Genomic DNA, 27,500 nt, shown 5'->3' with positions numbered 1-27,500 from the left:
ACTTCTGTCTTGTGTGTGGCGCACGTTAAATGTCAAAGCAGCACCGCCCTGATATGGCCCTTCGTGGTCGGCTGGGCGTTAAGCAAACAAACAAACAAACAAACAAACGCAATGGTAACGCAACGCTAGCGCTCTCACACACTGAGTTGTCATACCCGCATTCCACACATCCGTTCTAGCTTCCGTTGCCAGCCGTCCTGAGGACGGCTGCCACTATGGTCAGACGCTGCTCAAAGATGCCAAAAACGTTTGCGCAGCGTCTCATTGTTGGAAGCTAGAACGGATATGTGGAATGGGGGTATAAACTTGCACGTTGATATAATCGGCTTTTTCGCCAGTCTATCCATCTATTTATCTAGCTATATATATGTCTGTCCCCTGTCTGTCTGTATCTATCTATCAGAACCTTCGTGTTTCTAATGCGTACATCATCATCATCATCATCATCATCATCATCATCATCATTATCATCAATCATCATCATCATGTGTATATTGGTGTTTGAATTTTAACTTTTATGGTGTTTCTGTTTGAGTGTAAATTGATAGTGTTTTGGTTTTATTTTGTGTTTGTCGTCCCAATGACAGATTGTAAGAAAAGGCCCAGCCTTAAATCGTTATCCTTGCAAAATATATTGCAGTCAGTCTCTCTCTCTCTCTCTCTCTTTCTCTCTCTCTCTCTCTCCTCTCTCCCTCTCTCTCTCTCTCTCTCTCCTCCCTCTCTCTCTCTCTTTCTCTCTCACTCTCTCTCGCTCTCCATCTCTTTCTCTCCCTCTCACTCTCTCTCTCTCTCTCTCTCCCTCTCTCTCTCTCTCTCTCTCTCTCTCTCTCTCTCTCTCTCTCACACACACACACACACACACACACACGCTCTCTATTGATCCATCTTTTTGTCCATCAGGTCATGCAACAAACCAGTCAGAAGTTTCATGTCTCCGATGCGGACAGCAGAGCGGCCCCTTTTGTCGTCAATGTTGAGTACGACTCTATCTCTCGTGCCTTGCTTTCCCTTGATGAGCTTCCAGTACTGGTCAATGCCGTCCATCTCCTGCAGGTCAGAGGGATTTCCTAATCCGGCAGAAACCACCACAGGTCTTAACTATAAAAAAAAACACTAAAAATAAATCACAAGTCTCTCTCTCTTTTCTGCAACCTTTCCCCCATACTTGCAACCTCCGCCTCATACTATCCCTGTGCCCGATGCCTTGTTCCAGATACTTGGAAGGAAACATTATTAATATGTAGAAACGATGATGTTTAGTTTGTGTACGATGTATGTTAGGGTAATACCAACAACAACAACAACAACAAAACAACATAAGATAGGCTCATGCTAACGTTCGAAAATTCAGAATTCTTTATATTTTGTTTATTCCACCACCGGTCAGCTAGGAATAAAACTTGTGAGGAATACTTTACGTGACTGAAAAGTTGAGAATGTTCGTGTGTACATAACATACACCTCCGATGCTGACAATGCCAGAGTTGCCAACTGCTACGCTTTCGGCATAGCATGCTACGTTTTAAGAGCAAGCTAACGCCAAGCTCAAGATTGCTACGCTCAAACAAATCGTCACAAGCATGCAACAGTTCCCTCCCTTTTTCGTGAATTCTGGTACTCATTTCTGCTTTCCTCTCCGTGTGGCGGTCACACAATGGGTCACTGAAAAGAGGCACTGCAGATACTCTCTGAAGGCCATTTCATGTTCCTGCATTACATTTGTCCATAAAACTTGATTTATTTTAAATGTCTATTCTTGTGCAAGATGGCATAAATGTGGATGTGGGAATAATTTTTAGAAAGTGCTGAAAATACCAATTGTTTGTTAAATTGTTACACTTGAGGCGTCACAAGGGATGGCAGGTCTGCAACGTGTACACAACTACACGACGCATTTAGAATGACACATACACGCTTGAACGCATGCAAATCAATCTAAAATCAATGAGTTCAGTTAAAGCCTTACTCTGCCTCAGATGAGGTTTACAGAACGATGGAATCTTTCACGAAATAAGCAATTCTAACCTTATGGAACACACTTGCACTAGTATTTTAACATCATGAAATGACACAGTTCGTTTGAATGGCTAGATGTAACATGCGTAATCCACGCACCAGTTCTCGTGGTTTATTCAACCCCGGAGCGATCGTGGACCCACTTTCCCTTTTTTCACATAGTGATACGTGATGAAATAAGTCGTCAGTTTGTGGTGTCAATGCGACAAGGTATCAAAAAGACCACGCATTTTTCTGCCTTGACCGCCACAGAATCGGAACATTAATCACTCGTCTGCGCCCAACTCCGCATAAAGACTGACAGTGAGATTAGGATTTGACCAAGCTTGGGCATAACACACATCTCTTAAATATGAAAAACTTACAAAGTGCGGAATAAATATAGTACACGCCTCGTCTCAGTGATTTTAAAAATAATGATCAAAGTGACCGGATCATGAAAATGCTTTGCATTGCATTTTATCTTATTTAAAGTATTGATCGAAGTGACAGGATCACGAGCATGCATTGCATTGCATGTCATTACATTTAGTCAAGTTTTGACTAAATGTTTTAACGTAGAGGGGGGAATCGAGACGAGGGTCGTGGTGTGTGTGTGTGTGTGTGTGTGTGTGTGTGTGTGTGTGTGTGTGTGTGTGTGTGTGTGTGTGTGTGTGTGTGTGTGTCTGTGTGTGTGTAGAGCGATTCAGACTAATCTACTGGGCCGATCTTTATTAAATTTGACATGAGAGTTCCTGGGTATGATATCCCCGGATGTTTTTTTCATTTTTTCGATAAATACCTTTGATGACATCATATCCGGCTTTTTGTAAAAGTTGAGGCGGCACTGTCACACCCTCATTTTTTCAATTAAATTGATTGAAATTTTGGCAAAGTAATCTTCGACAAAGGCCGGGGTTTGTTATTGCATTTCAGCTTGGTGAACTAATGAGTGAGTTTGGTCATTAAAAATCGGAAACTTCTAATTAAAATTATTTTTTTATTAAACGATCCAAAAACAATTTCATCTTATTGTTCGTCATTTTCTGATTCCAAAAACATAAACATATGTCATATTTGGATTAAAAACAAGCTCTGAAAATTAAAAATATAAAAATTATGATCAAAATTAAATTTCCGAAATCGTTTTAAAAACTATTTCATCTTATTCCTTGTTGGTTCCTGATTCAAAAAACATATAGATACAAGAAATTCCTCCGAGGTAGGAAAAACACCCCCGTCCTTAGCATTCTCACTGCCACCAACTGAGCAGGCACTGCTAACAAGTGTGGTTATTTCCCTTTGACCATTAATATGTCCCTCTATAAGTCCTTGTAGAATCTTAATCCACCAATAACTCCCTAACCGTGTGTTTGACTGGTCCCATTTTTGTCAGGACCGTCTCAGGAATGTATAGAACCTGTTCACCAAGTTTGGTGACGATCGGTCCGTTCATTCTTGAGATCTATATGCGAACACAAACAAACAAACAAACAAACACATCGAGCGAAACCTATACACACCCCTATACCGGGGGTGTAATGATATGTTTGGATTAAAAACACGCTCAGAAAGTTAAAACGAAGAGAGGTACAGTAAAGCGTGCTATGAAGCACAGCGCAATCGCTACCGCGCCAAACAGGCTCGTCACTTTCACTGCCTTTTGCACTAGCGGCGGACTACGTTCAGTTTCATTCTGTGAGTTCCATAGCTTGACTAAATGTAGTAATTTCGCCTTACGCGACTTGTTTTATTTATCTTATCGTAATATATTGCAATGTTATGTCATGTATTGTACTGCATTCCTTCACATTTATTCTTTGGGATGTGTGGCGTACCTCCAGCAGCCTTGTAGAGCGTGGGATACCAGTCAGTGACGTGGATGAGACTGTCCCACGTGGTCCCAGGATTCACCACCCACTTTGGGTGCACGAAGACGGTGTGTGAGCGAAGACCCCCCTCCCAGAAGGAGGATTTGCCCCCTCGGAGTGGCCAGTTGTACGACCCATAGCCCAGCGGCCCACCGTTATCCGACAAGACGAGTAGAATGGTGTCGTCTGCGATACCCTGTGAATGCATGCCATTTTCAATAATTAGTACAGGGAGTATATTGGACAAGGTATCGTCTGCGATACCCTGTGAATGCATGCCATCTTCAATACTTAGTACAGGGAGTAGATTGGACAAGGTGTCGTCTGCGATACCCTGTGAATGCATGCCATCATCAATAATTAGTAGTATTAGTAGGCTACAGGGAGTAGATTGGACAAGGTGTCGTCTGCAATACCCTGTGAATGCATGCCATCTTCAGTAGTTAGTACAGGGAGTAGATTGGACAAGGTGTCGTCTGCGATACCCTGTGAATGCATGCCATCTTCAATAATTAGTACAGGGAGTAGATTGGACAAGGTGTCGTCTGCCATACCCTGTGAATGCATGCCATCTTCAATAATTAGTACAGGGAGTAGATTGGACAAGGTGTCGTCTGCGATACCCTGTGAATCCATGACATCTTCAAGAACTACCACAGGTAGTAGACCAGACAAGATAGTGCCGTCTGCTATAACCTGTGCATGCATGCCGTCTTCAAGAATAAGTACAGGGAGTAGATCAAACAAGATGTCGTCTGCGATACCCTGTGAATGCATGACATCTTCAAGAATTACCACAGGTAGTAGGTCAGACAAGATGTCGTCTGCGATAACCTGTGAATGCATGGCATCTTCAAGAATTATAACAGGTAGTAAATCAGACAAGATGTCGTCTGCGACACCCTGAGAATGAATAACATCTTCAAGACTTGGTACAGGTAGTGACGGGCGCAGTGGCGTGGTGGTATGACGTCGGCCTCCTAATCGGGAGGTCGTGAGTTTGAATCCCGGTCGCTGCCGCCTGGTGGGTTAAGAGTGGAGATTTTTCCGATCTCCCAGGTCAACTTATGTGCAGACATGCTAGTGACTTAACCCCCTTCGTGTGTACACGGAAGCACACGACCAAGTGCGCACGGAAAAGATCCTGTAATCCATGTCGGAGTTTGGTGGGTATGGAAATACGAAAATACCCAGCATGCCTACTCAACGAAAGCGGAGTGAAGCTGACTATGCTCTCAGAGTATAGTGTGGGGAACCAACATGGGCAAACGAGCACACACGTCACCAGAATTTCTGGAACGCTGAAAAAGAAGAAGATACAGGTAGTAGATCAGGCACATGTATACGTCGTCTGGAATACCCTTTAAATGCATAACATCTTCAAGAATTAGTACAGGAAGTAGACTAGACAAGGTGAGTAAGATAGTGTCGTCTGCGATACCCTGTGAATGCATGACATATTCAATAATTAGTTCAGGTAGTAGATCGGACAAGGTTTCGTCTGCGATATCCTGTGAATGCATGTCATCTTCAAGAATTAGCACAGGTAGTAGACCAGACAAGGTGAGTAAGATAGTGTCGTCTGCGATACCCTGTGAATGCATGACATATTCAATAATTAGTACAGGTAGTAGATCAGACAAGGTGAGTAACATGATGTCAGAAGTACACTCGCTGCAAAACCAAGAAATAAACTCGCTGTAATACTGTATAAAGAAAAACACTGACTGCGATAAAACGAAACACGCTCGCAGCACTACAACAAAAACACTCACAGCAATACAGAAAATACAATTGCAGCAAATGAAAGAAATACACTGTCACAATAGCAAAGTTTATAGGTAATAGTGTTGTCAGAATTCGATCCCTTTTCTTATTGTCGAAATTTCTAGATTTTAATTGGAGTTTTATGTTTCTTTGCCAAAGGTGGCACACGTATTCAATTCACTTTCTAAAAAGAGTAGCCTACTTCATGTGAAGTGGACACGATGGGAACGCGGTACAATGTAGAGAGAAAGAGAGAGAGAGAGAGTGTGTGTGTGTGTGTGTGTGTGTATGTGTGTGTGTGTGTGTGTGTGTGTGTGTGGGTGTGAGTCAGTGCGTGTACGCAGTTCGGTGAGCACTATGTTTGTTATGTTGGAATGTATTATGTATTGAATGCACTCAAGCCAATCAACATTCACTGCTTATTTCTTGATTGTAATAAAATCGTATGTCTTTAACCTCCTCATCCAGCGTGTCAGTTATGTTTTTGATGCTCTCATCCATTGCAGCCACCATAGCGCAGTGGATACGTCGTTTCTCGCCCTGCACGTGACTGCAGTAGTCGTCGATGTAACTGCACAATGTAAAAGATTCATAAAATCACAACAAGTGCAGTTTTCTTAAAAGTCTACAGCTACAGCAACAAGAAATTAGCACAAAAAAATAAAAAAATTAAATAAATTAAAAAAAATAAAAATCAAGATATAAGCAGTGATATGATAAACATTTACACAGCAGCATCGTGATCACAGAAGCAAACACTGCACAATGTAAAAGATTCATTAACAAACAAAAAGTGCAGGTTTTTTTAAAAGTCTACAGCTACAGCAACAAGAAATAAGCAGTGATATGATAAAAGTTTACACAGAAGCATCGTGATCATATTTACTGTGAATAGATTTTAAATAAATGAATACATATAATACCTGCGACAATCGTCTCCGTCAGTCAGTCGATCAGTAAGCCAGAAAGTATCGCTGTTTAGCTTCCCAAAGGGCGTGTGCGTTCGGATAGGACACGTTGTGTCAGTGTCATGTCAGTCAGTCAACCAGAAAAAAACCCGCTGTTTAGTTTCTCAAGGAGCGTGTGCGTTCGGATAGGCCATGTAGTGTCATTCAGACAGCCAGGCAGTCAGAACGCTACACTTATTCACTTACCAAGGGGTTGTGCGTTCTGGTAGGCCATGGGGAGTCATTCAGACAGTCAGTCAGTCAGAACGCACCGCTTTTTCAATTACGAAGGGGCGTGTTCATTCCGATTGACCATGTAGTGTCAGTATCAATCGCGCAATCAAAACAACGTACAGCTGTTTCGCTTGTCAAGGGGCTTGTACGTTCGGATAGGCCATGTCACTCATGTCATTCGGTTATTCAGCAAGTCAGCCAGTCAGCCAAACAGTGTCAGTCAGTAAGTCAGTTAATCAGAACGTACCTCTCTTTAGCCTCCAAAGGGTCGTGACCGTTCGGATAGGCCATGTAGTGTCATTCGGTTATTCAGCCAGTCAGCCAAACAGTGTCAGTCAGTAAAGTCAGTCAGTCAGAACGTACCTCAGTTTCGCCTCCCAAGAGTTGTGTGCGTTAGGATAGGCCATGTGATGTAATTCAGCTATTCAGCGAGTCAGTCCGTCAGCCAACCAATGTTAGTCAGTCTGTCAGTAAGAACGTACCACTGTTTTGACAACCAAAGGTCGTGTGCGTCCGGATGGGTTATGTGATGTCATTCAGCTATTAAGCAAGTCAGCCAGTCACCCAAACAGTGTCAGTCAGTAAAGTCAGTTAATCAGAACGTACCCCTCTTCGCCACCCAAGGGTCGTGTGCGTTCGGATAGGCCATGCAATGTCATTCGGCTATTCAGCGAGTCAGCCAAACAATGTCAGTCAGTAAATCAGTTCATCAGATCGTACCTCTCTTTAGCCTCCCACGGGGCGTGTGCGTTCTGATCGGCCATGCAATGTCCTTCAGCTATTCAGCAAGTCAGTCAGTCAGCCAGACAATGTCAGTCAGTCAGTTAGAACGTACCACTGGTTCGCCTCCCAAGGGTCGTGTGCGTTCCGATAGGACATGTGATGTCATTCAGCTATTCAGCACGTCAGCCAGTCAGTCAGTCTGAACGTACCTCTGTTTAGCCTCCCAAGGGGAATGTGCATTCTGATAGGCCATGTAGATGAAGAAGGGTTCTCGTTTTCTTCCCCTGATGATCTCCTGAACCCTGGTGGTGTGCAGCTCTGTGGAGTAGAGTCCCTTGTTTTCCCAGGCAACGCGTCCGTTGTCACGGAAGTCGAAGGAGGGTGTGCCTGTCCCTGGAACATGCGTACATTGCACATGACAGAGCTTGCTAAGGGACTCAAGGGCTGAGGTGCATGAAAAAGTTACCACCCAAAAAGGGAGCCAGCCAAGTTCAAGTTCAAGTTGTATTAGTCCATAACCCATGGGGGCATTTTGAACAATAAATACAATCAATACAATCATGATATATATATGCTAATATAGTAAATAAAAAAATAAAAAAAGTATGAAAAACTGTTACAAATTCTATTAATAAAGTCCAAAATATTCTTTAGAAATTTCTTTTTCTTAGTAGCAAACAACTTTTTAAATTTAAGTGCGTTAGTTTTTTTTTCCAATAGTAAGGTGGTAACAACTCAGCTCTTTCTTCTTTGAAAAAATCACAGACAAATAAATAATGGAATTCATCACCTATGTCTTGTGATACACATTTGGTACAAGTTCTTTCTGACCTCGGGATGTTAAGATAACGTTCTTTCTGTACAGGCAAATTGTTGTTTAATGTTCTAAACTTCATCATTGAAACGCATTGCTCATATGGCAGGTGTGTGACATAGTCTTTACATGCAAAGATATCTTTAAACATTCGATAATTCCGCAGTGTTTGATTGGATGAAACTGAGAATTGCAGTGATTTCAAAGAATCAGACCGCACAGTTTGTTCTCTCCCGTTTGGGTGGTACCTACTTTCGCTTCGTGCCCCTCGGGCCAGGGCTCTGTCCAATAGGCGATTAAATCGATATCCTATTGTCGAAACCGGTGATTTACAGCGACACGCTGCGCAACGAAAGGAATTGGCAACGGTTATTTGTCTTTCTTTTCCCAGCGGTGTAGACAGCTGAAATGCTACTAGCGCAGCGTCGGCCACGGTATGCAAACCACGTTCGAACCCATGATTTGGCTCTGCTAATTTGGCTGTGCTTGTTCGCATTGTGGATGATCACGGGCAACAGACGACGTAGATGTGTGTATTTTTCGACTCGAACGTGGACGACCGGCTTAACTAGCAACTAGCAGGATTATATACGCTTACGTTGGACACTTCGAATCACACTGGAAAGTATAAGCTAGCTAGGCTATCGTTTCTTTTTGTTTATCACGCTAAAAATTAACATGACAAAGTAAATATTGAAACTAACAATATCAGCGTAACTTATTCTAAAGAATGACACTTCAAATGCTGTCACATACTACACTCTTTATCTAAAAAATACCAAAAAGCCAGTTTTGTCGGTGGGCGCTTTACAGAACGGCAAGGCACCACCCACCCTCTGGGTTTGCAATGCCGACCCGCTCTTTCCAAATGTCAAAGTTCTGACGATTCAAGTGAAATTGCGTCACTTAATTTACGTCAAATATATCTTCACGTCATTTCCTTTGTCTCTGGCGTCCTTTCGAAATCTGTCCCTCTCAGTTGGACAAGAGATATCAAAGCAACTGAAAAGCATGTTCAACATGGTTTATCTTATGAGATTGTTGTGTGAACGCATTTGACCTGTGAATATTCATCACGTCAGGTGAGTCACTCTGATTGACTGACCTAGGTCACGAGAATGCTTTGACTGACAAGTATTTTCAGATAAGAGCGATCCAGTTTCCTTTGCGGCTGTTCCCTCTAATTCGCGGGGTCGCTTCGAAATTTCTTTTGGTCGAAATAGGCGGTAATAAAACCGTTTATTTCGAATATGCTGACCGTTAGCAAATGATTACAGACATGTCTCAAAAATGATATCAACATTCGTCTCCGGCTCATGCTGTTAATTCATTTTCTCGACATGCCTGTTATCATTTGCTAACAGTCAGCATACTAGAAATAACTCATAATAGCTGAATGGTTGCCAATACACATGTACACCAAATCTGGCGATAGTTCTACTACGCATGCATAGATAATAGACCAATTCCGGAAAGAACTCTGTCGGGTTTGAGCTTTCAGGTGAAACGTGGATTGTCAAAGTAAAAGCCAATCAGGCTGATTGTTTGATATGTGGAACCATCGCGGCTTTGGATTTGTGTTTCCGAGGACAACGATTGTAAGCATTCACTCTAAAAAGACTCAATCAATGTTGATAATTACTGCGGCGACTCATGGTCAATTTCAACTTATCTAATCGCAAAATCCACAACGAAAAGTCATAAAGACTGAAAAAGAAAAGAAATATGCTCAACATTTACAGAACTCACACGTATGATCGTAGCTCTGTACATTTTCAGACTGGAAGAAAAGCGTCAACAAGCTACGTTTGACGTCACATAAAAGGTTGACGTGTTATCTCGAGCTACTGTGACGATGCTTTGTGGCCCGGAGTTGGATTCTAAAAATTCGTCTCCCTGTGGGTTTTTGTGCATTTTGTTGCACAACCAAAATGATGACAAAAACGATGCTTGGTGGCTTGTCGTCAGACCAGCATTTTGTTGTTGGTCCTCGGTGAACATATCGCCTTTTGTCTCATATTTATCAACCGCGGCCTTCGGCCTTGGTCGATAAAGATAAAACAAAAGACGATATGGTCCCCTTGGACCAACAAAAAAACTGGTCTGTCAACAAGCCACCATACATCTTATATTGTCTGAATGCAGCAAACAGAAATATTTATTTTGGATCGTGTACCCTTGCATTTGCGCAGAAAAAACGTTGCCATGGGCTTTCTGTACACGTTTTGAGGCACGCCCTCTCGCTAGTGACTGGCCTGTAATGTCACGTGGGAAAGTTTCCCAACGTGATATTATTTCCCACGTGACATTCTAGACCAGTCACTAGCGAGAGGGTGTGTCTCAAGCACGTGTACAGGAATCAAATATCAAAGTTTTTCTGCGCAAATGCAAGGGTAGTCACTCTTTCAGAACCCATGCAAACCTGACCGAGTTATTATGGAACGCCAGATACGCCATGTCCCCGCAGAATTCCGGCCGGAATTCCGCGCGGACTTTTGAGCTTTTCTTGTCGTTGAATGGTCAGAAATTCCGCCCGAACTTTTAATGTCCTCGCGCCATTCCGGTCGGAATTCCGCCCGGCCGGAATTCCGCCCGGACTTTCGAGCTATACTCGTCTTTGATTGGTTAAAATGTAAGCGCGCAATTCCGCCCGGACTTTTATCGGGAACGCTTGTATGGGTTCGTATGGAACGCCAGATACGCCATGTCCCCGCGGAATTCCTCGCGTAATTCCGCGCGGACTTTCGAGCTATTCTCGTCGTTGATTGGTCAGAAATTCCGCCCGAACTTTTAATGTCCTTGCGCAATTCCTCGCGGAAATCCTCGAGGAATTCCGCCAGGACTTTCGAGCTATACTCGTCTTTGATTGGTTCAAATGTCCTCGCGTAATTCCGCCCGGACTTTTGTCGGGAACGTTCGTATGGGTTCGGCACTTCCCGCGGGAGATTTAGATCGAGAAATTTAAAAAAGTTGGAACGGAATAGAATCGGATCGAGGTTAAAATGTCCTCGCGCAATTCCGCCCGGACTTTAATTTTATCGCAAACGTTCGGCACTCGTTTTGCATGGACTTTTAGATAGAGACATCAGAACAGTGGGATTGGAAGAGAGTCGGATCAAAGAAACCAACATTAACCGCGCGCGCTCGTGTGAGTGTGAACACAGCTATTTCGTGGAAGCGGTTCTTGCAAACAGTACACACTTCAGATTAGTGTTCATGAGTTGTTACCCTTGATTCAAATAAAGGGTTTTGACTGACTGAACACAGAGATTCTGACCGTTTGGGCATCGGTTTGATTTGTCCACTATCCTTTTTTTTCTGTGGGCGTGTATCACACACACACACACACACACACACACACACACACACACACACACACACACACACACACACACACACACACACACACACACACACACACACACGCACATCTGAAACCCTGCCTCATCCCCCACCTCACCCTCTGCCCGATTTGGAAAAAGAAAGAAATCTAATTTGAAACAGTATTATCTGACGCCCGAGCAAATATTCTCGGAACAGTGTAGTTCTTTGTGACCTTGGTCTTAACGAAAAATCTAGCGGTCTGATGAGTTACGGATGGCGCATAAAATGAGTCATTTGTGTCGTTTTACGCCTCTTTTTACAGTTCTACTTTGAAAGGATGCCGCACCCACAAAACAACAGTCCTTCCTTTGCGCTATTTTAAGTAAAAAAAGGTCTGACAAGGCCTTTTCGTCGAATGACAAATATGCATACCCTTACTTGAATAAAATGCCATACCAGCCAAAAATAAACCAGAAAATACATCTCTGACAACAACTACAACAACTCAATTCATGTCTGCAACAACAACAACAACAACAACAACAACAACAACAACAACAACAACACAATTCATGTCCGCAAAGGAAGCAGGACGTGACAGTTGCTGATTTCAGTAGGCCTACGTATCTAAAGAAGTAGATGCCCATATAGCGAGCAAACTTGCGTACAGATCTGTCTAAAATCTGTATTTTTCTGTTTAATTTCACATTCTGCCTGTAAGAAAATGTCTTCTTCAAGCACCTATAAAAATGGGTCTTGGCAATGATCGCATTCACATATTGCACCATAAACAGCGCAACATCCATTGCTATTTGTATTCCTGCGTTTTGAAGAATTTGAGTGATCGCCCTTGATTTCAAAGCAGTTACATAAACATGTGTGTCCGGTAAATTCCCATTCCATGTTTTTAGTCAGTAGAGAATAACTCGAAAGTTCTGACGGAATTCCGACCGGAATTCCGGCCGGAATTGCGCGAGGACAATAAAAGTTCGGCCGGAATTTTTGACCAATCAACGACGAGAAAAGCTCAAAAGTCTGCGCGGAATTCCGGCCGAAATTCCGCGGGGACATTGCGTATCTGGCGTTCCATAAGTTATTTCCGAAAATCGTGTATTACGCACCTGAGTGGTTGAAGTATCCCTGCGCGCCGCTGAAAAAACCATAGAAGGTATCAAAGCCCCGATAGCGCGGGGTGAGTTTCCAATCGCAGAAGCCAAGATGCCACTTGCCCACAGCGTGCGTCGTGTAGTTGAGATCTTTGAGAGAAGCAGGCAAGAGTTTGGGTTCTACAGGTACATAGCGCAGGTACGTGCCTTTGATCTTGCCGAGCTGCATGCCCAGCTTGTAGGAGTACCTGGCACAAGTCATATTCGAGTCATTACAAGGTAGTTTCTTTTTATAAGAAAGAAATGCAATCACGCACGCACGCATGCACGCACGCACGCACGCACGCACGCACACACACACACACACACACACACACACACACACACACACACACACACACACACACACCGGCGTTAAACTAATGAACCAATTACCTTCCAGTGAGAAGCGCAGTTCGTGTGGGAGTACAGGTCTGCAATGTGTACGACTGGTTCAGTGTCAAGCCTTTCTGGGCCAGCGCAGTGTTGGCAGGCGTCCTCATGGCCGGGTCATTTATCTCGTAGTCCGCGAAACCAACGTCGTCCCCCATTAAGATAATGATGTTGGGTGCGCCGTGGACCAGGTCTACAGTTGCCATAGTAACCATGACGAGAACGGCCGTCATCCAGGATGAAAGTCCCATGGTTACACTTGTTCCCCTTTGAAAATAGTTCTGAGTAAGAAAATTAAAGCAAAAATGACGGTAAAATTGGAATTAGAAAATTGGTGTGAACGTCAGACTTTCATCCAAGAATAACGGTACTGTTAGATTACATGAGAAAAAGAAATACAAAATTAAGAGACAACAATGATATCCGAACATTCCCGCAATTAACTGTCATCATTGGCGAAAGAATTAGGTTAAATGTTACAGACGTGCTTTTTGGTATAAAAAGTAACAGCAAAAAATAATATGAAGAAGATATATCATATTATTTTAATCGCAAAGATGTGCCTTAGCATTTTTTTTTTTTGAACGATTCACGATTAACACTGGAAATTATTTTTGGAAATTATGTTGTTTTGAGATTTCGTTTGTCTGAAGTTTTATCAATTAGAAACAAATTATTGTTTATTGTCTTTGATTTAGGGTAAAGACAGGCATATGTTTTGATGCGAATATTGTTTTTTAAAAGATCAATATATGATGACATATGATCATTGTGATGCTACACATGTTGACACGTATATAGTTTCACGTATGACTATTTTTAGTCCTTTTGTATAAATGTAAAATGTAACACAATAAGTTGTTTTGCACCGCATGTGAATGATAAAGCATGTGTACAAACAGAAAACACACAGTTAGCATGTTTGTTATCATGTGTTTATTGATTGATGAAAATTTTGGAGAAAAAAAAACAAAGACAAAAAAACAACCTGTCATCATTTCAATCGACGTCAAGCATTTGATTCATAGTTCTTCGTTGTTTCTCAGTCCACTCGCGAAAAAATAAACAATCTCGGAGCCATCATGCGACTCTCGGTCAACGGGTCATCGTTTCCATCAGACGTATCCATTTTTGCATTACACATAAAGTTTCATTTTTACGTAATATTTTGAAGTTCATAGTAGTCGTATATTGATTTGCTATTTTTGCAAGTATCTACAATATAATTTTGCATACTTTAAAAACCCTTCTTAAAATTTCTCTGCACAAAAAGCTAAGAAGAAAAGCTTGCAAAACCTTGAAAAAATGGCAGATTGACTTTGAATTACCATGATTTCGTTGGCCCATTGAAATAAAAAGAATGTAAAAAACGTAGGATGGAGAATTTAGGCATGGCCCTTTTTCTTTCTATTTTCACCAAAGGCTGCTATGTAGAAATTTCGGAAAACATAACTTATAAAATTGCGACCCCTTCAGTGTCCCCTGAACATTTCTTTGAACGAAACGGGCGCAGTGGCGCAGTGGCGGGGTGGTAAGACGTCGGCCTCCTAATCGGGAGGTCGTGAGCTCGAATCCCGGTCGCTGCCGCCTGGTGGGTTAAGAGTGGAGATTTTTCCGATCTCCCAGGTCAACTTATGTGCAGACATGCCAGTGACTTAACCCCCTTCGTGTGTACACGCAAGCACAAGATCAAGTGCGCACGGAAAAGATCCTGTAATCCATGTCCGAGTTCGGTGGGTTATGGAAACACGAAAACACCCAGCATGCCTACTCAAATGGGCAAACGAGCTCACACGTAACCAGACAATTCTGGAACGCTGAAGAAGGAGAACGAAAAATGATGTCATAAAAAAGCGCAATAATAGAAAATAGATGACAAAAAACGGAGAAAAAGTACCGCAAGAAAATTACCCCAAAATATGTAAGCTTTGAGAAATGCCCAACACACACACTCACACACACTCACACACACACACACACACACACACACACACACACACACACAAACACACCCTACCCCACCAACACACACCCGAACACAGGCAAGCACTCACCAAGCTTGAAGCAATGACTGTTACTTACCCTGTGAGCCGAAGCAGACGGAGTGTGTTTCACTTTCGCTCTGGAAGTCCTGACCAAGACTGCGGGAAACTGTCTTATATTCAGCTTACACATCCCCCCTTAACCCCCTCACCACCAAATATTGTAATTGGATTATTGGGCATTAATAAACGCACTACCCAAATTGTGGATTAATTGGTTTGAAAATAAAGACATTATTGTACAGATGGATAAGCAGATGTTTGATGGTAGCAAACTCGTACACTGAGCACAAAAAGTTAAGGATATTTTTTCAGTCGTATAGCCCAGATGTTAAACAGCAGTATTTTGGTCAGAAATACACGTGTTTTTGAAGATTAGTCTTTCTTCTGCTCAAAAAATGTGTTTCTGGAATCTGAGTTATATTTGGGTATGACGTCACAGGCCCGTGACCACGCCTACCCTCAAAAATGGCGTTTTTTGACTGCATGATTCACTTTCAACTGTCCAAACAGTGACTTAAACTGAATGATATATTAATTTTTTTACGTCCGAAAGTTTATTTGGTGTCTTACCTAACAGTTCAAACACATTTCGTTCAAATCCGTCGGGCAGTCAGGCTGATCTAGCGTGTAAAAGAGAGCGACCACAATCCTGAAAAACAGATTTTTGGGGGTGTTTTTCCTAGGTAGCTGCAGTTGATATCTAAAACTACAAATAGCAGTCTCTCCAAATTTCACAGAACGATGACAAAGACCCTCATCTGGATTCGCGCTTGTACTTGGAGCAAACAGTACCAGAGAATAGACGTTGTAACGGTTTTCCGTTAAAAATGTGCAAACGTTCGTAACGTCCTCGAAACAAATGTGACATGCAGGAACCGACAAGGAATAAGATGAAAGTGTTTTTAAATTGATTTCGACAATTTAATTTTGATAATAATTTTTATATATTTAATTTTCAGAGCTTGTTTTTAATCCAAATATAACATATTTAAAATGTTTTTGAAATCAGAAAATGATGGAGAATAAGATGAACGTAAATTTGGATCGTTTTATAAATTTTTATATTTTTTTACAATTTTCAGATGTTTAATGACCAAAGTTAATTTTTAAGCCACCAAGCTGAAATGCAATACCGAAGTCCGGGCTTCGTCGAAGATTACTTGACCAAAATTTCAACCAATTTGGTTGAAAAATGAGGGCGTGACAGTGCCGCCTCAACTTTCACGAAAAGCCGGATATGACGTCATCAAAGACATTTATAAAAAAAATGAAACAAACGTATGGGGATTTCATACCCAGGAACTCTCATGTCAAATTTCATAAAGATCGGTCCAGTAGTTTAGTCTGAATCGCTCTACACACACACACAGACACACACACACACAGACACACACACACACACACACACACACACACACACACACACACACACACACACACACACACACGCACATACACCACGACCCTCGTCTCGATTCCCCCCTCTACGTTAAAACATTTAGTCAAAACTTGACTAAATGTAAAAATGACTGGTCTGTGTTGTCAATGATTTTCTGCGAGAATGCGATCTATCTGTTTGTCGCAAAGACCGTGTGACACGAAAGTTATGAGCGGAAGACAAATCTGCTGAGTGCAATTACGTTTCAGAAGATAGTTGGTTAAAACAGTTTATCACTCAGAGTCAGACTCGCAAAGGAACACTATAACTTTATTATTCAGGCCATATTTGCTTTCCTTTGTCATGTATGAAAGTACTGGCCTTGGTTGAAGAAAGTGACCTGTCGCTGTGCAACAAATTTGTCGCCATTTTCCGCCGTGTTTTGTAAATAAAACGTGTTTACTACCCACACATACAAAACGATGCTGTTGGTTCTTTTTATTTTCTTATTGTTTGATTCATGCTTAGCAGTTTAGTATGCTTTGTTTTCTTCTCAATTCAATGGATGGCTATAAAATAAGCATTTAAATGTGAAGGTGTTAAAATTACCCATGATCTGAGCTGTTCACTTATGCATCTGTCTGTTTCTGACTACGTGTGTGTTTGTATACATGTGTGCACAGGAGCTTGTATCCAACCACCGGTCGATAATTATTTACTCCTGCATGCTTATTATCTACTGCTGCATGCTGGTAATAAATCATTATTTAACGCTGTTGACGAGTCTGTGTTTGTGGAATGAAATACTCTGTGTTGTTCTTTCCAGGTTAGCGCATAATTTGCTCTTTGTGACGCTAAAATACTAATCTGTATATGGTTTTTTGCAGATATGGAGAGAAGGAAGGAAAATAGCTGTTTTGTTGTTGTAAAAGTCCGTTTGTGCAGGCCCACGTGCTCGATGAAATATGTCAGGGTGACATGTTTAAAGGTGGGGTGTGAGGGGTAGCATGACATGTTTAGCGCACCGAGGCTTTTTGTTGCAGCCTTCTTCTGTTGCTGGCTGTTTTACAACCTGTCTACGTAACCTGCCGACGTAACCGGTGTCTACGTAACCTGCTAACCTGCTGTATTGGCTTTTTGCTGTCGCTGTCGCCGTCCTACCAGCTACATCTCTACTTTTCTGGTAGACTACGGAAGGACCTTCAGCGACTGGGTGAGGCGCCTGATGTCTCCACTGTTCCCTGCTTCGTTGCCACTCTAACCGGCACTACATTTCAACGGAGCAGTTGTGGAGACTAAAGGCTAATCACGGGCCGCCCACTCAGTGGCAAAAAGCTAAGTTGCACCATGTTTGTTGCACCCTTCTTACCACCAAGTCATCTATATTTGTGATTATACTCGAGTGGTGACGACGTGGGGTGTGTGACACCTGCATGAATTAGCACTTTTAGGCAGATCAGTAACATTTCCTAACTATACACGGGATCAGCGTGTTATTATTATTTCCTGTACTTTAACTGGCGTTTTTGTCAGCAAACACTTGTTTTACGTATTTAACGTAAAAAGAACATCTTTTGGAGTGAAGTCTCGAGGGAGGTGGCGTGATATTACATAAACAGGCGTCTGAAACTTATACTTTTGTTGATTCTATCTATTTGTATGACTGCGAGAGTGGATCGTGGTGTGGTTAGTTAGTTAGAAGTAACTAACCGTTCATAATCACCTTATTGTGATATTGAAACGTGACACAGGGACAAACCAAGGGGAACTTTAACGCCTCTCGGCGTATTTTTTCGAGACAAATGTCTCCGCAGCTGATAGTTGGTAGACGTTATTGGATGTCGTTATTCAAATGCAATCCGTCAAAGACAGAAAGCTTAGAAAGGAATTACGTTGTATTGTTTTCCTGCTTTGCCTGGCTCAGGTCGGGAAATTCAGGACCGAAATGACCCAAGGTGCAACTCATTCCTTTTGATGAGTTTCAAGTTTCTTAACAGTTTTCGCAGCTGTTGGTAGACTTTATTGGATGTCGTTATTCAAATGTATCCGTCAGTGACAGAGAGCTTAGAAAGGAATTACGTATTTGGTAGACTTTATTGGATGTCGTTATTCAAATTACAAAGCGCTACAGACAGAAAGCTCAGATTTTTTTTTTTTTTTTTTTTTTGCGCATGAAAAGACTTGAGGCCAGATTTTCTTTACAAAACCGGGGAGGTAGGGTAGGGGAAGGGTATTTTTTTTTTTTTTTTTTTTTATTTTTTTTTTAGCATGAAAAGACTAGGTGTCTAAAGCAGAGTTCCACTATACTTTTTGGTTTGAAACGTTCACAAATGCTTTGGGTATTACCAAATGTAGGCAACTAGATACTACAATGAATAGGTTACAACACGAGTGGTTTTTTATATGGCTTGTATTTCAGTCAAGACCCAGCGGATGAATATCAAGGGATTCACGAGCCTCTGGCGAGTGAGTCCCTTTGATATTCCCGCTGGGTCTTGACTGAAATACAAGCCATATACAAAATCACGAGTGTTGTAAACTGTATATCCCATGAAGATCCAAAAGAACGTGTGACGAAAATATCAAGCTTTAGTTGTCTGTTCAGATGAGGCACCTCTGCACATACATTATTCTAAAGGCACGTCTGTTGATCTATGTCAAGTCGGTGCATAATGGTGGCTTGGTTGTCCCCGTCAGCTGAAAGCCTCTTACACGGATTTGACTGAATACCTAATGGTTACACAAGCATCTCCTGAGATCTTGGACACCTTCATCGTCTATAAGGGCCTACTGCACCACAGAAGAGCTAGAAAAACTCGCAAATTGCATCGAACAGCTTGTCCAGAGAACAGTCGTAGTCAATGATGTACCGATAAGGCCCCCCCCCCCCAAAAAAAAAAAAAAAAAAAAATAGGTCTGTTTACGGTAACATAGGGTGAAAAAATAGGGTCGGTAGGTCGGCTTTTTTTTTTTTATTTTTTTTTTCAAAATTTTTTTCTCTCCCCTCTCTATGATGTTTCACAGTTCATTTCTTCTCATCAATCCCTGTTTTTGCCCAACATAACTATAAACAGTACTTTGAGCTTACCTCCCTTCTGTCGTCTGCTGTTTGAGCGCAAACAGCTCTATTTTGGATGCGTTGGTTTTTTTTTTCAGACGATCCCAAAAAAAAGATTAGGGTCGGGCCTAAAAACTAGGGTCGGTCGGGTTACCGTAAACAGACCTTTTTTTTTTGGCCTAAGAACGTGTGTACCAGGTACACTGGGGCGGTACACTGTAACTTCACATGAGCATAACATTGCTTATTCCCCCCTCTGCTTCTTTCTCTCTGTAAAGGTGTAGGGCTAGTTATTTTTCGGTAACTTACCCACGCCGTGGATCGTGTAACTCTGCATTTGCGCCACCGCAACTTTTTATCGCTTCACGCTGACGAAGAGGCAAGCTGCAAGGTAGGTCTCTCACAGAAAATGAAAATGTGTAGGACTTTCAGGCATCATCTAGATTCTTCATTAGTACATTTCAAAAAATTATATACTCAAGGTCTAAGGTACGTGCTTTTTTAGTCGAAATGTCAGGTTTCGGCAGTTCTGAAGTCCGATTTCTGCTGGAATTGTAGCTGAAATTGCACGATTTGTCCCTTCCTTCGTAACTTCAACGAAACAGCACCAGTTGATGCATTCCCGTGATGATATCCTGTGAGCTAAACATGTCCTTTGTATTCTTGATGAATGCTGTTGCACAATTTTGTCTTTGGGTGACGCACGCGGCAAAAGAAAACACAAACAATTAGACTTCATGTTATACGCCACCGATGCCTGGTGTAATTCGCCACCGCAATTTCACGTCTTGGATGTTATTCGCCACCGCAACTGTCTAATGAATTGCATAATATGTTGAAGAGTTCAGTGATTCTGTCACTTCCAATTGAAAATATTGATTTGGAGTTGTTCAGTTCAGTGTATAGTTCAGCTTTTGTAGAACACGTTTCTGAGACGCACCTGGCGGCGTTTCCCTCCCACATTCTTCGTCATTCTTCTTTCCCAAAAAACGTCACGTCTGTCAGAGGCGTTCTTTTCTCTTCCAGCGTCAAACTGATGAGTTTTTGTGTTGTCGCTGGTAATAGGAATGACTGAATTTTAGAATTATTTCACACACATAAACACCAACGAAGCTTAAGAATTTTAGAATTATGTGGTATTTGGCCCCACAATGTTTTTAACAGGAGCGTTCCAGGCCCAGTTTCAGACTCAAGTGACCGCAAATCAAACAGGAAGAGGTAGGTTCCATATTGTCAAACTTAGTGATTTCAGCCACTGAGTGTTTATTGCTAGAATGGCAAGAATCGCTGCGCTCTTCAATCACATATGATTATACAATAACTTTTCTGACGGGATACGAGTGGTTTTGTTGCAGATGGATTTGGAACAGTCCGGGCAAACCATTGACGTAGTGCGGTGGCGAATAACAAAAAATGCGGTGGCGAGTTACATCTAACATTGAATTGATGCGGTGGCGAATTACAGAGAGTTGTTGACACTCTGTTTTTATCTGCTTCTTGCAAAGTATATATGGAACTATATACAGAGAAACTACACGTGGAGATTCATAAAACATTAAAGTTATCAGTGAACATGTCCAAGAATAACCAGTAATCTCCGTTTTGTTGCATTTGACGCAGAAACTGAAAATATGCCCAAAACATGGGGAAACGAGAAGAAAAACAGATCGTCACGATCACCAGGGCCATCAAAGCATCAAAAAATATATACAGAAATATAGCTAAGGATATAAGTATGTGAAATGCAACACTTGAGAACATGCTGAGTGCCAAGCATTCTAACAATTTAATTTATCATTCGAGAGACCTACCTCGCAGCTTGCCTCTTCGTCGGCGTGAAGCGATAAAAAGTTGCGGTGGCGCAAATGCAGAGTTACACGATCCACGGCGTGTTACCCAACAACCAAAATCACTTACCCAACAACGGGCCTGAATCCTCGATAGCTCACATGTTGATGAGTTAGACTTTCAGGGAACTACTTTAGCGATTGAAAAGTTCCGAACGCTCCAATGTACGAAATATACATCTCTAGACCAAACAATACAAACATACTGCATTTAAACTGGCAACTACAGGCTTGAACACATTAATCTCCATATAAAATCTATGAGTTTGGTTGTTTCTAAATCCAAATCTAACGATCAGTGCAGAGAAACTCGCTTTAGATCTCTCATGAGTGCACGCAAACTCCCAAGGCAAGTAACTCGCGTACGACAAGAGTAGTTCCCCTTCCAAATTTTCTGAACTGAGTTGCTTGGACAAGAGACTGCAATCCGACGGTAAGTTTTCGACAATATTTCATTTTATAAACAGATCACACGCAACCAAATGCACACATCGCATCAATTTAAAGAACATACAACGGTTTCATACACTATTTTGCCCCAGAAAACGGAACTTCATACAGTTTTTAACGTTGGAACACGGGTGCAAAAGTTCGTCTGCTTGTCCCATTCGAAGAAAGAACATTTCCTAAGCGATACCAAAACATGACCAGAACACACACTATCTGCCTTTACCGGCACAGCAGAATAACAACATAACTGTGTACTTGATTTTAGTCCAAAACAGAGAAACTGACAAGAAGTGTTAACAGAATTGATTGATTTTCCCTGAACTATACAACCGCGCATTATTCAATCGCCAGCGCAGGTAGACTGGTTGAGTGATTTGGATTCGATCAAACTTTCGCACAAAAATTCCTCTTTTCTTTGAATAACTGAAGAAAGGAGGAATAAAGAGGTTACATACCTCGTCTCAGTGATTATCAAAAATAATGGTCTCAGTTCGCGGTCATGAAAAAGCTCGCGGAAGCTCGCATTTTTCATGATCCGCTAACTTCGACCATTATTTTTGATAATCACTGAGACTTGGCATGTAACCTCTACTTCTCGAACGGACTGGGTTTTTAACGATTGCTAGTTTGACTTCTGTTTTAGTTGAGAGCACGAGCACACACACTCAAACACATACGGCTTGTCATGTTGATCACAAGAGAAACAAGAGGCGAAGCCTTCAAGGCTCACGTAAGAAATCGACAAACAGTAACACAAACTCAATCACTCTGTCACACATACACACACACACACACACACACACACACACAGTAAGCATAGGTGAAACTGTGCAAGAAAGGGAGACCCTGGATCTGCCAATTAGTCTCGGCCCGCTCACAATAACAATGACCGAGACTTTCAGTAATTCCTTTGCGTGACGTCCAACCCTCTTACGTCATAATGTGACGTCTTCAAATAGTTTCTATCACACACGTCAAACACTTTTGACCGAGACGTAATCTTCTTATGCGAGCTTTATCCATAGACTCGGAAATGTTAAAGTTTCTATCACACACACACGCACGCACGCACGCACGCACGCACAGACAGACAAAGTTTATCATCGCATAGGCTACACTTACGTGAGCCAAAAACAGAACTGCGAATAGAAGGAAACATAACAGATTACGTCCCCATAATATGACGCGATGGATGACAGACTTCATGAAATCTATGACGCTGTGATGATAGTCTCGGCAAGACGAGACCAAAACTAAGCTATAGCACTGAACGACTCTCGCGCATGTTCTCAAAAGCGTGGTGACCCCTTGCACATCCGGTCTTACAGGTACATTTGCTTTTGGAATGTCAAGGACGACAAAAAGTAGAGCCAGCAATGATGTATTCCGTGCACCCTTATTTATCCACTATTTTATGTGTTAGAAGAGTGCAATAGTTACATCATGGATTTGACAAGAGTACAATGGAAATACAAGAAATATACCTAGAGTACATTTACAGAGACAAAGAAGGGAGGTCATGGGATATATAGAGAATACTACATTGCTTGCTGTGTCCTACCAGATTTACACGAGTTGTTTTTTAAAATATTGAACTGCGAGCGAAAGCGAGCTGTTCACTATTTGAAAAAGCAACGAGTGTAAATCTGGTACGACACAGCAAGCCATGTAGTATTCTGTTTATCCTACATACTGTACTTACGTGTATTTTACTGAAAATGTCTTGCAGTCGAGGCAGCTAAATTGAAGACGCTTGTTTTGGAACCTCGATCTCTTCTAAAGCCTCGTGCAATCTATTACGTCAAAGCAAAAAAACGTCACTCTGAAAGTGTGGCGTGACGTGTTAGTTTTAAAGATTCATCAAGGGTAATTAGCGAGCGCAATTTTTGTTTCTATAATGACGTTTGTCTCGGTAACTTTGGCATCATAAGCAGTGGAAAAACAGGTCCCTGTCAGACTTGCTTGACATGACCTCATTTACATGATATACACACGTGTGATTTGAACGATTATTATCTCACGGGTGTCTCTCTCACGTATGTAGGATAAATATATAAAAATATGACTAAGTGCCAAAAGGTGCGCACGAAAAGCGGACAAAGGGGCTAACAAATAAAAGTTGACAAACAAGACTGATATTGTGATGTTTGCTAAGACAACAGATGTTGGAACCCAATTATTATGAAAAGAAAAGACAAATGCACTCAAATTATTTCACAAATAACGGGAATTTTGTTCGTTATATTATTCAACATGGCACTGAGACGTAGCATTCAGGTTATCTCGCACGTTTCTGAAGCTAGGGCTTTGAAACTTGGCACACTACCAAAGTATGGTGACCCCCAGATATGGTACAGATCACATTAAACCACATTGAATTTCAAGGTCACAGCTAGGTTAAATTTCCTTTCCAAACTGGACAATTGTCGTTGTACGTCTTACATGTTTTAAAGCAAGATCAGTTAGACTTTACATACTTTACATACTTTCAGAATTTCAGAACAAAAGTGACCACCTGGTTAATCTTTCTAAAATGTCAAGGTCACAGTGGGGTCACATCTTGTTCAAAATTTGGAATAGTGTCAATTTATTCAGCGCGTTTATAGCACAAACTTTGAAAATACAGACATTTTTGACTCACATGCGAAGCAAAAGTGAGTCTATGTACTCACCCGAGTCGTCCGTCCGTCCGTCCGTCCGTCCGGACGTCCGTCCGTCCGTCCGGAAAACTTTAACGTTGGATATTTCTTGGACACTATTCAGTCTATCAGTACCAAATTTGGCAAGATGGTGTATGATGACAAGGCCCCAAAAAACATACATAGCATCTTGACCTTGCTTCAAGGTCAAGGTCGCAGGGGCCATAAATGTTGTCTAAAAAACAGCTATTTTTCATATTTTTCCCATTTTCTCTGAAGTTTTTGAGATTGAATACCTCACCTATATATGATATATAGGGCAAAGTAAGCCCCATCTTTTGATACCAGTTTGGTTTACCTTGCTTCAAGGTCAAGGTCACAGGAGCTCTTCAAAGTTGGATTGTATACATATTTTGAAGTGACCTTGACCCTGAACTATGGAAGATAACTGTTTCAAACTTAAAAATTATGTGGGGCACATGTTATGCTTTCATCATGAGACACATTTGGTCACATATGGTCAAGGTCAAGGTCACTTTGACCCTTATGAAATGTGACCAAAATAAGGTAGTGAACCACTAAAAGTGACCATATCTCATGGTAGAAAGAGCCAATAAGCACCATTGTACTTCCTATGTCTTGAATTAACAGCTTTGTGTTGCATGACCTTGGATGACCTTGACCTTGGGTCAAGGTCACATGTATTTTGGTAGGAAAAATGTGTAAAGCAGTTCTTAGTGTATGATGTCATTGCTAGGTTTAGCTGAAGGTCAAGGTCATGTAAAGGTCAAGGTCAAGCATGTGAGTCGTATGGGCTTTGCCCTTCTTGTTTAGTGTATGATGACCTCTACACGCGATTACAGTTTAGGTTGAAAAGGTCAAGGTCACAGCAGGGTTGCGTTGAGGTCAAACATAAAGATTTGTCATTGAGGATTTCTCGCATGTTTTTGAAGCTAGGGCTTTGAAACTTGGCACACTTCCAAGGTTTAATGACCCCCTTGTGTGGCGCAGGTCGCATTAAACCTCATCAAATTCAAAGGTCACAGTAAGGTGTAAAGTTGCTTTCCAAATTGGAAAATGTTCGTTGTCTTACATGTTTAAAAGCTAGAAACATTACACTTTATATGAAGTCTTATATCGCGCGCGTATCTCCAGACTCGGACTCAAGGCGCAGGGATCTATTTATGCCGTGTGAGATGGAATTTTTTACACAATACATCACGCATTCACATCGACCAGCAGATTGCAGCCATTTCGGCGCATATCCTACTTTTCACGGCCTATCATTCCAAGTCACACGGGTATTTTCAGATACACTTTAGCCAACTTTACATACTTTTAGAATGTTGATGACATTTAAAAAGAAAGTGACCTGGTTAATCTTTGTCAATTTCAAGGTCATAGCGGGGTCAGGTTTGGTTCAAAATTTGGAATATTTTCATTTTGTCAATGCGTTTATAGCACGAGCTGTGAAAATACACACATTTCTGGAGTATGCTGTCCTTTACACTGTCTAGTCTTTATAAAGTCTTGTTGAAAACGCCAAGCATCAAGGTCACAGCGGGGTCTTCTTGAGGTCGCATGTTTTTGAAGCTAGGGCGTTGAAAATTGGCACACTACCAAAATTTGATGACCCCCAGGTATAATGCAAGTCACATCAAACCTACTCAAATTTCAAGGCCACAGCAAGATTAAAGTTTCTTTCCAACCTGGACAATTGTCATGGTCTTGCATGTTTTAAAGCTGGATCCTTTACATTTTACACACTTTCAGGATTGGATAAAATCTTTTACAAAAAAGTGACCTCCTGGTTAATGTTTGTCAAATTTCACGGTCACAGCAGTGTCCCATCTGGATCAAAATTAGAAAAATTGTTAAATTCTTCCCACGCGTTTTATAGTGTATGATGTTCTCCACGCATGGTGAAAGTCTGGTTGATAAAGTCAAACGTCAAGGTCACAGCGGGATTGCGTTGAGGTCCATAATATAAATGTGTCATTTTCACTAATGCCTTCTAGTAATTCCTGTGAAACGTCACAGGCTCCAAAGGTTTGATGCTGTTTGCATTGGTTTATGATAAAAATGATGCCAATTTTCATGATACGTGAAGCTTTCACACAAGGAGTGAAGGAGTCACACAAACAGAGAAAATCTTCATGCGACTCACTTTTTGCCATACGGAATATAGATAAGAACCAAACTATCTGTTGTTCTAGCTCACTTGACATTAAAGAAAGTGACGATTTGATCATTGTTGATCCGAACTCAAACCTGTTGTGACCTAGTAATATAACCAGGATCAACCAGACAAAACTTCGATGTCCAGAAGTAGTCAAACCTCAAAACAGTTGGAAGTATCCAAGATGTAAGCACCAAACACTTTTCAAACAATATTTTTTGCTTTGTTACAAAATAGTGACCACACTATGACCTTGAAACTTGAAACAGATCAACTAGACTTTGGTTTTGGTATGAACAGAAGTTTAATAAAGTTACATTTTTACATTTTTTACCCAAACCATACCCCTAGGTCGACCAAACTTGGTTCATGTTTGAAGGTCATCGAATCTTATAGAAGCGAATGAGATGTCAATGGTCTAGCTTTTAAAATCTTCAAGAAATTAATAATTTTTCCATATTTTGATTCGAACATCACTCCGTTGTGACCTTGACATTTCAAAAACGTCAATCAGACTTTGGTCACGTCAGAAGGGGCATCCAACCCTAGAAATGGTTAAAGTGTAAACTCTAGTTTTAAAAATGTTTAAAACATTGATAATTTTCCATTTTAAGATCCCAAATTGACCCTGTTGTGACCCTGAAATTTGACTTCGGTCAACCAGACTTAGGTCATGTTTGGAAGAGCTCAC

General features: G+C 41.5%; 1 protein-coding gene across 3 annotated transcripts in view; it reads right to left on the bottom strand.

Annotated features, from left to right (window-relative positions):
* Positions 1 to 27,500, bottom strand: part of LOC138964785 (arylsulfatase J-like) — a 36,907-nt gene that overhangs the window by 3,456 nt on the left and 5,951 nt on the right. The window contains exons 1-7 of one of the 3 annotated variants that reach the window (XM_070336829.1): positions 15,296 to 15,441; positions 13,217 to 13,494; positions 12,797 to 13,029; positions 7,747 to 7,930; positions 6,090 to 6,204; positions 3,834 to 4,062; positions 915 to 1,067 (exon numbers count right to left, since the gene is read on the bottom strand). In XM_070336829.1, coding sequence (XP_070192930.1) covers positions 915 to 1,067; positions 3,834 to 4,062; positions 6,090 to 6,204; positions 7,747 to 7,930; positions 12,797 to 13,029; positions 13,217 to 13,494; positions 15,296 to 15,388 — 1,285 coding nt within the window. In that variant the 5' untranslated portion in view covers positions 15,389 to 15,441. Of the gene's footprint in view, positions 1 to 914; positions 1,068 to 3,833; positions 4,063 to 6,089; positions 6,205 to 7,746; positions 7,931 to 12,796; positions 13,030 to 13,216; positions 13,495 to 15,295; positions 15,442 to 27,500 lie in introns of those variants that run through there. The other 2 variants (XM_070336830.1, XM_070336828.1) reach the window with 2 other exon arrangements.

Source organism: Littorina saxatilis, linkage group LG4 (assembly GCF_037325665.1).
Source record: "Littorina saxatilis isolate snail1 linkage group LG4, US_GU_Lsax_2.0, whole genome shotgun sequence".
Lineage (NCBI taxonomy): Eukaryota > Metazoa > Mollusca > Gastropoda > Littorinimorpha > Littorinidae > Littorina > Littorina saxatilis.
Note: the sequence above shows the minus strand (reverse complement) of the source record. Positions and strands in the feature narration are given on the sequence as shown.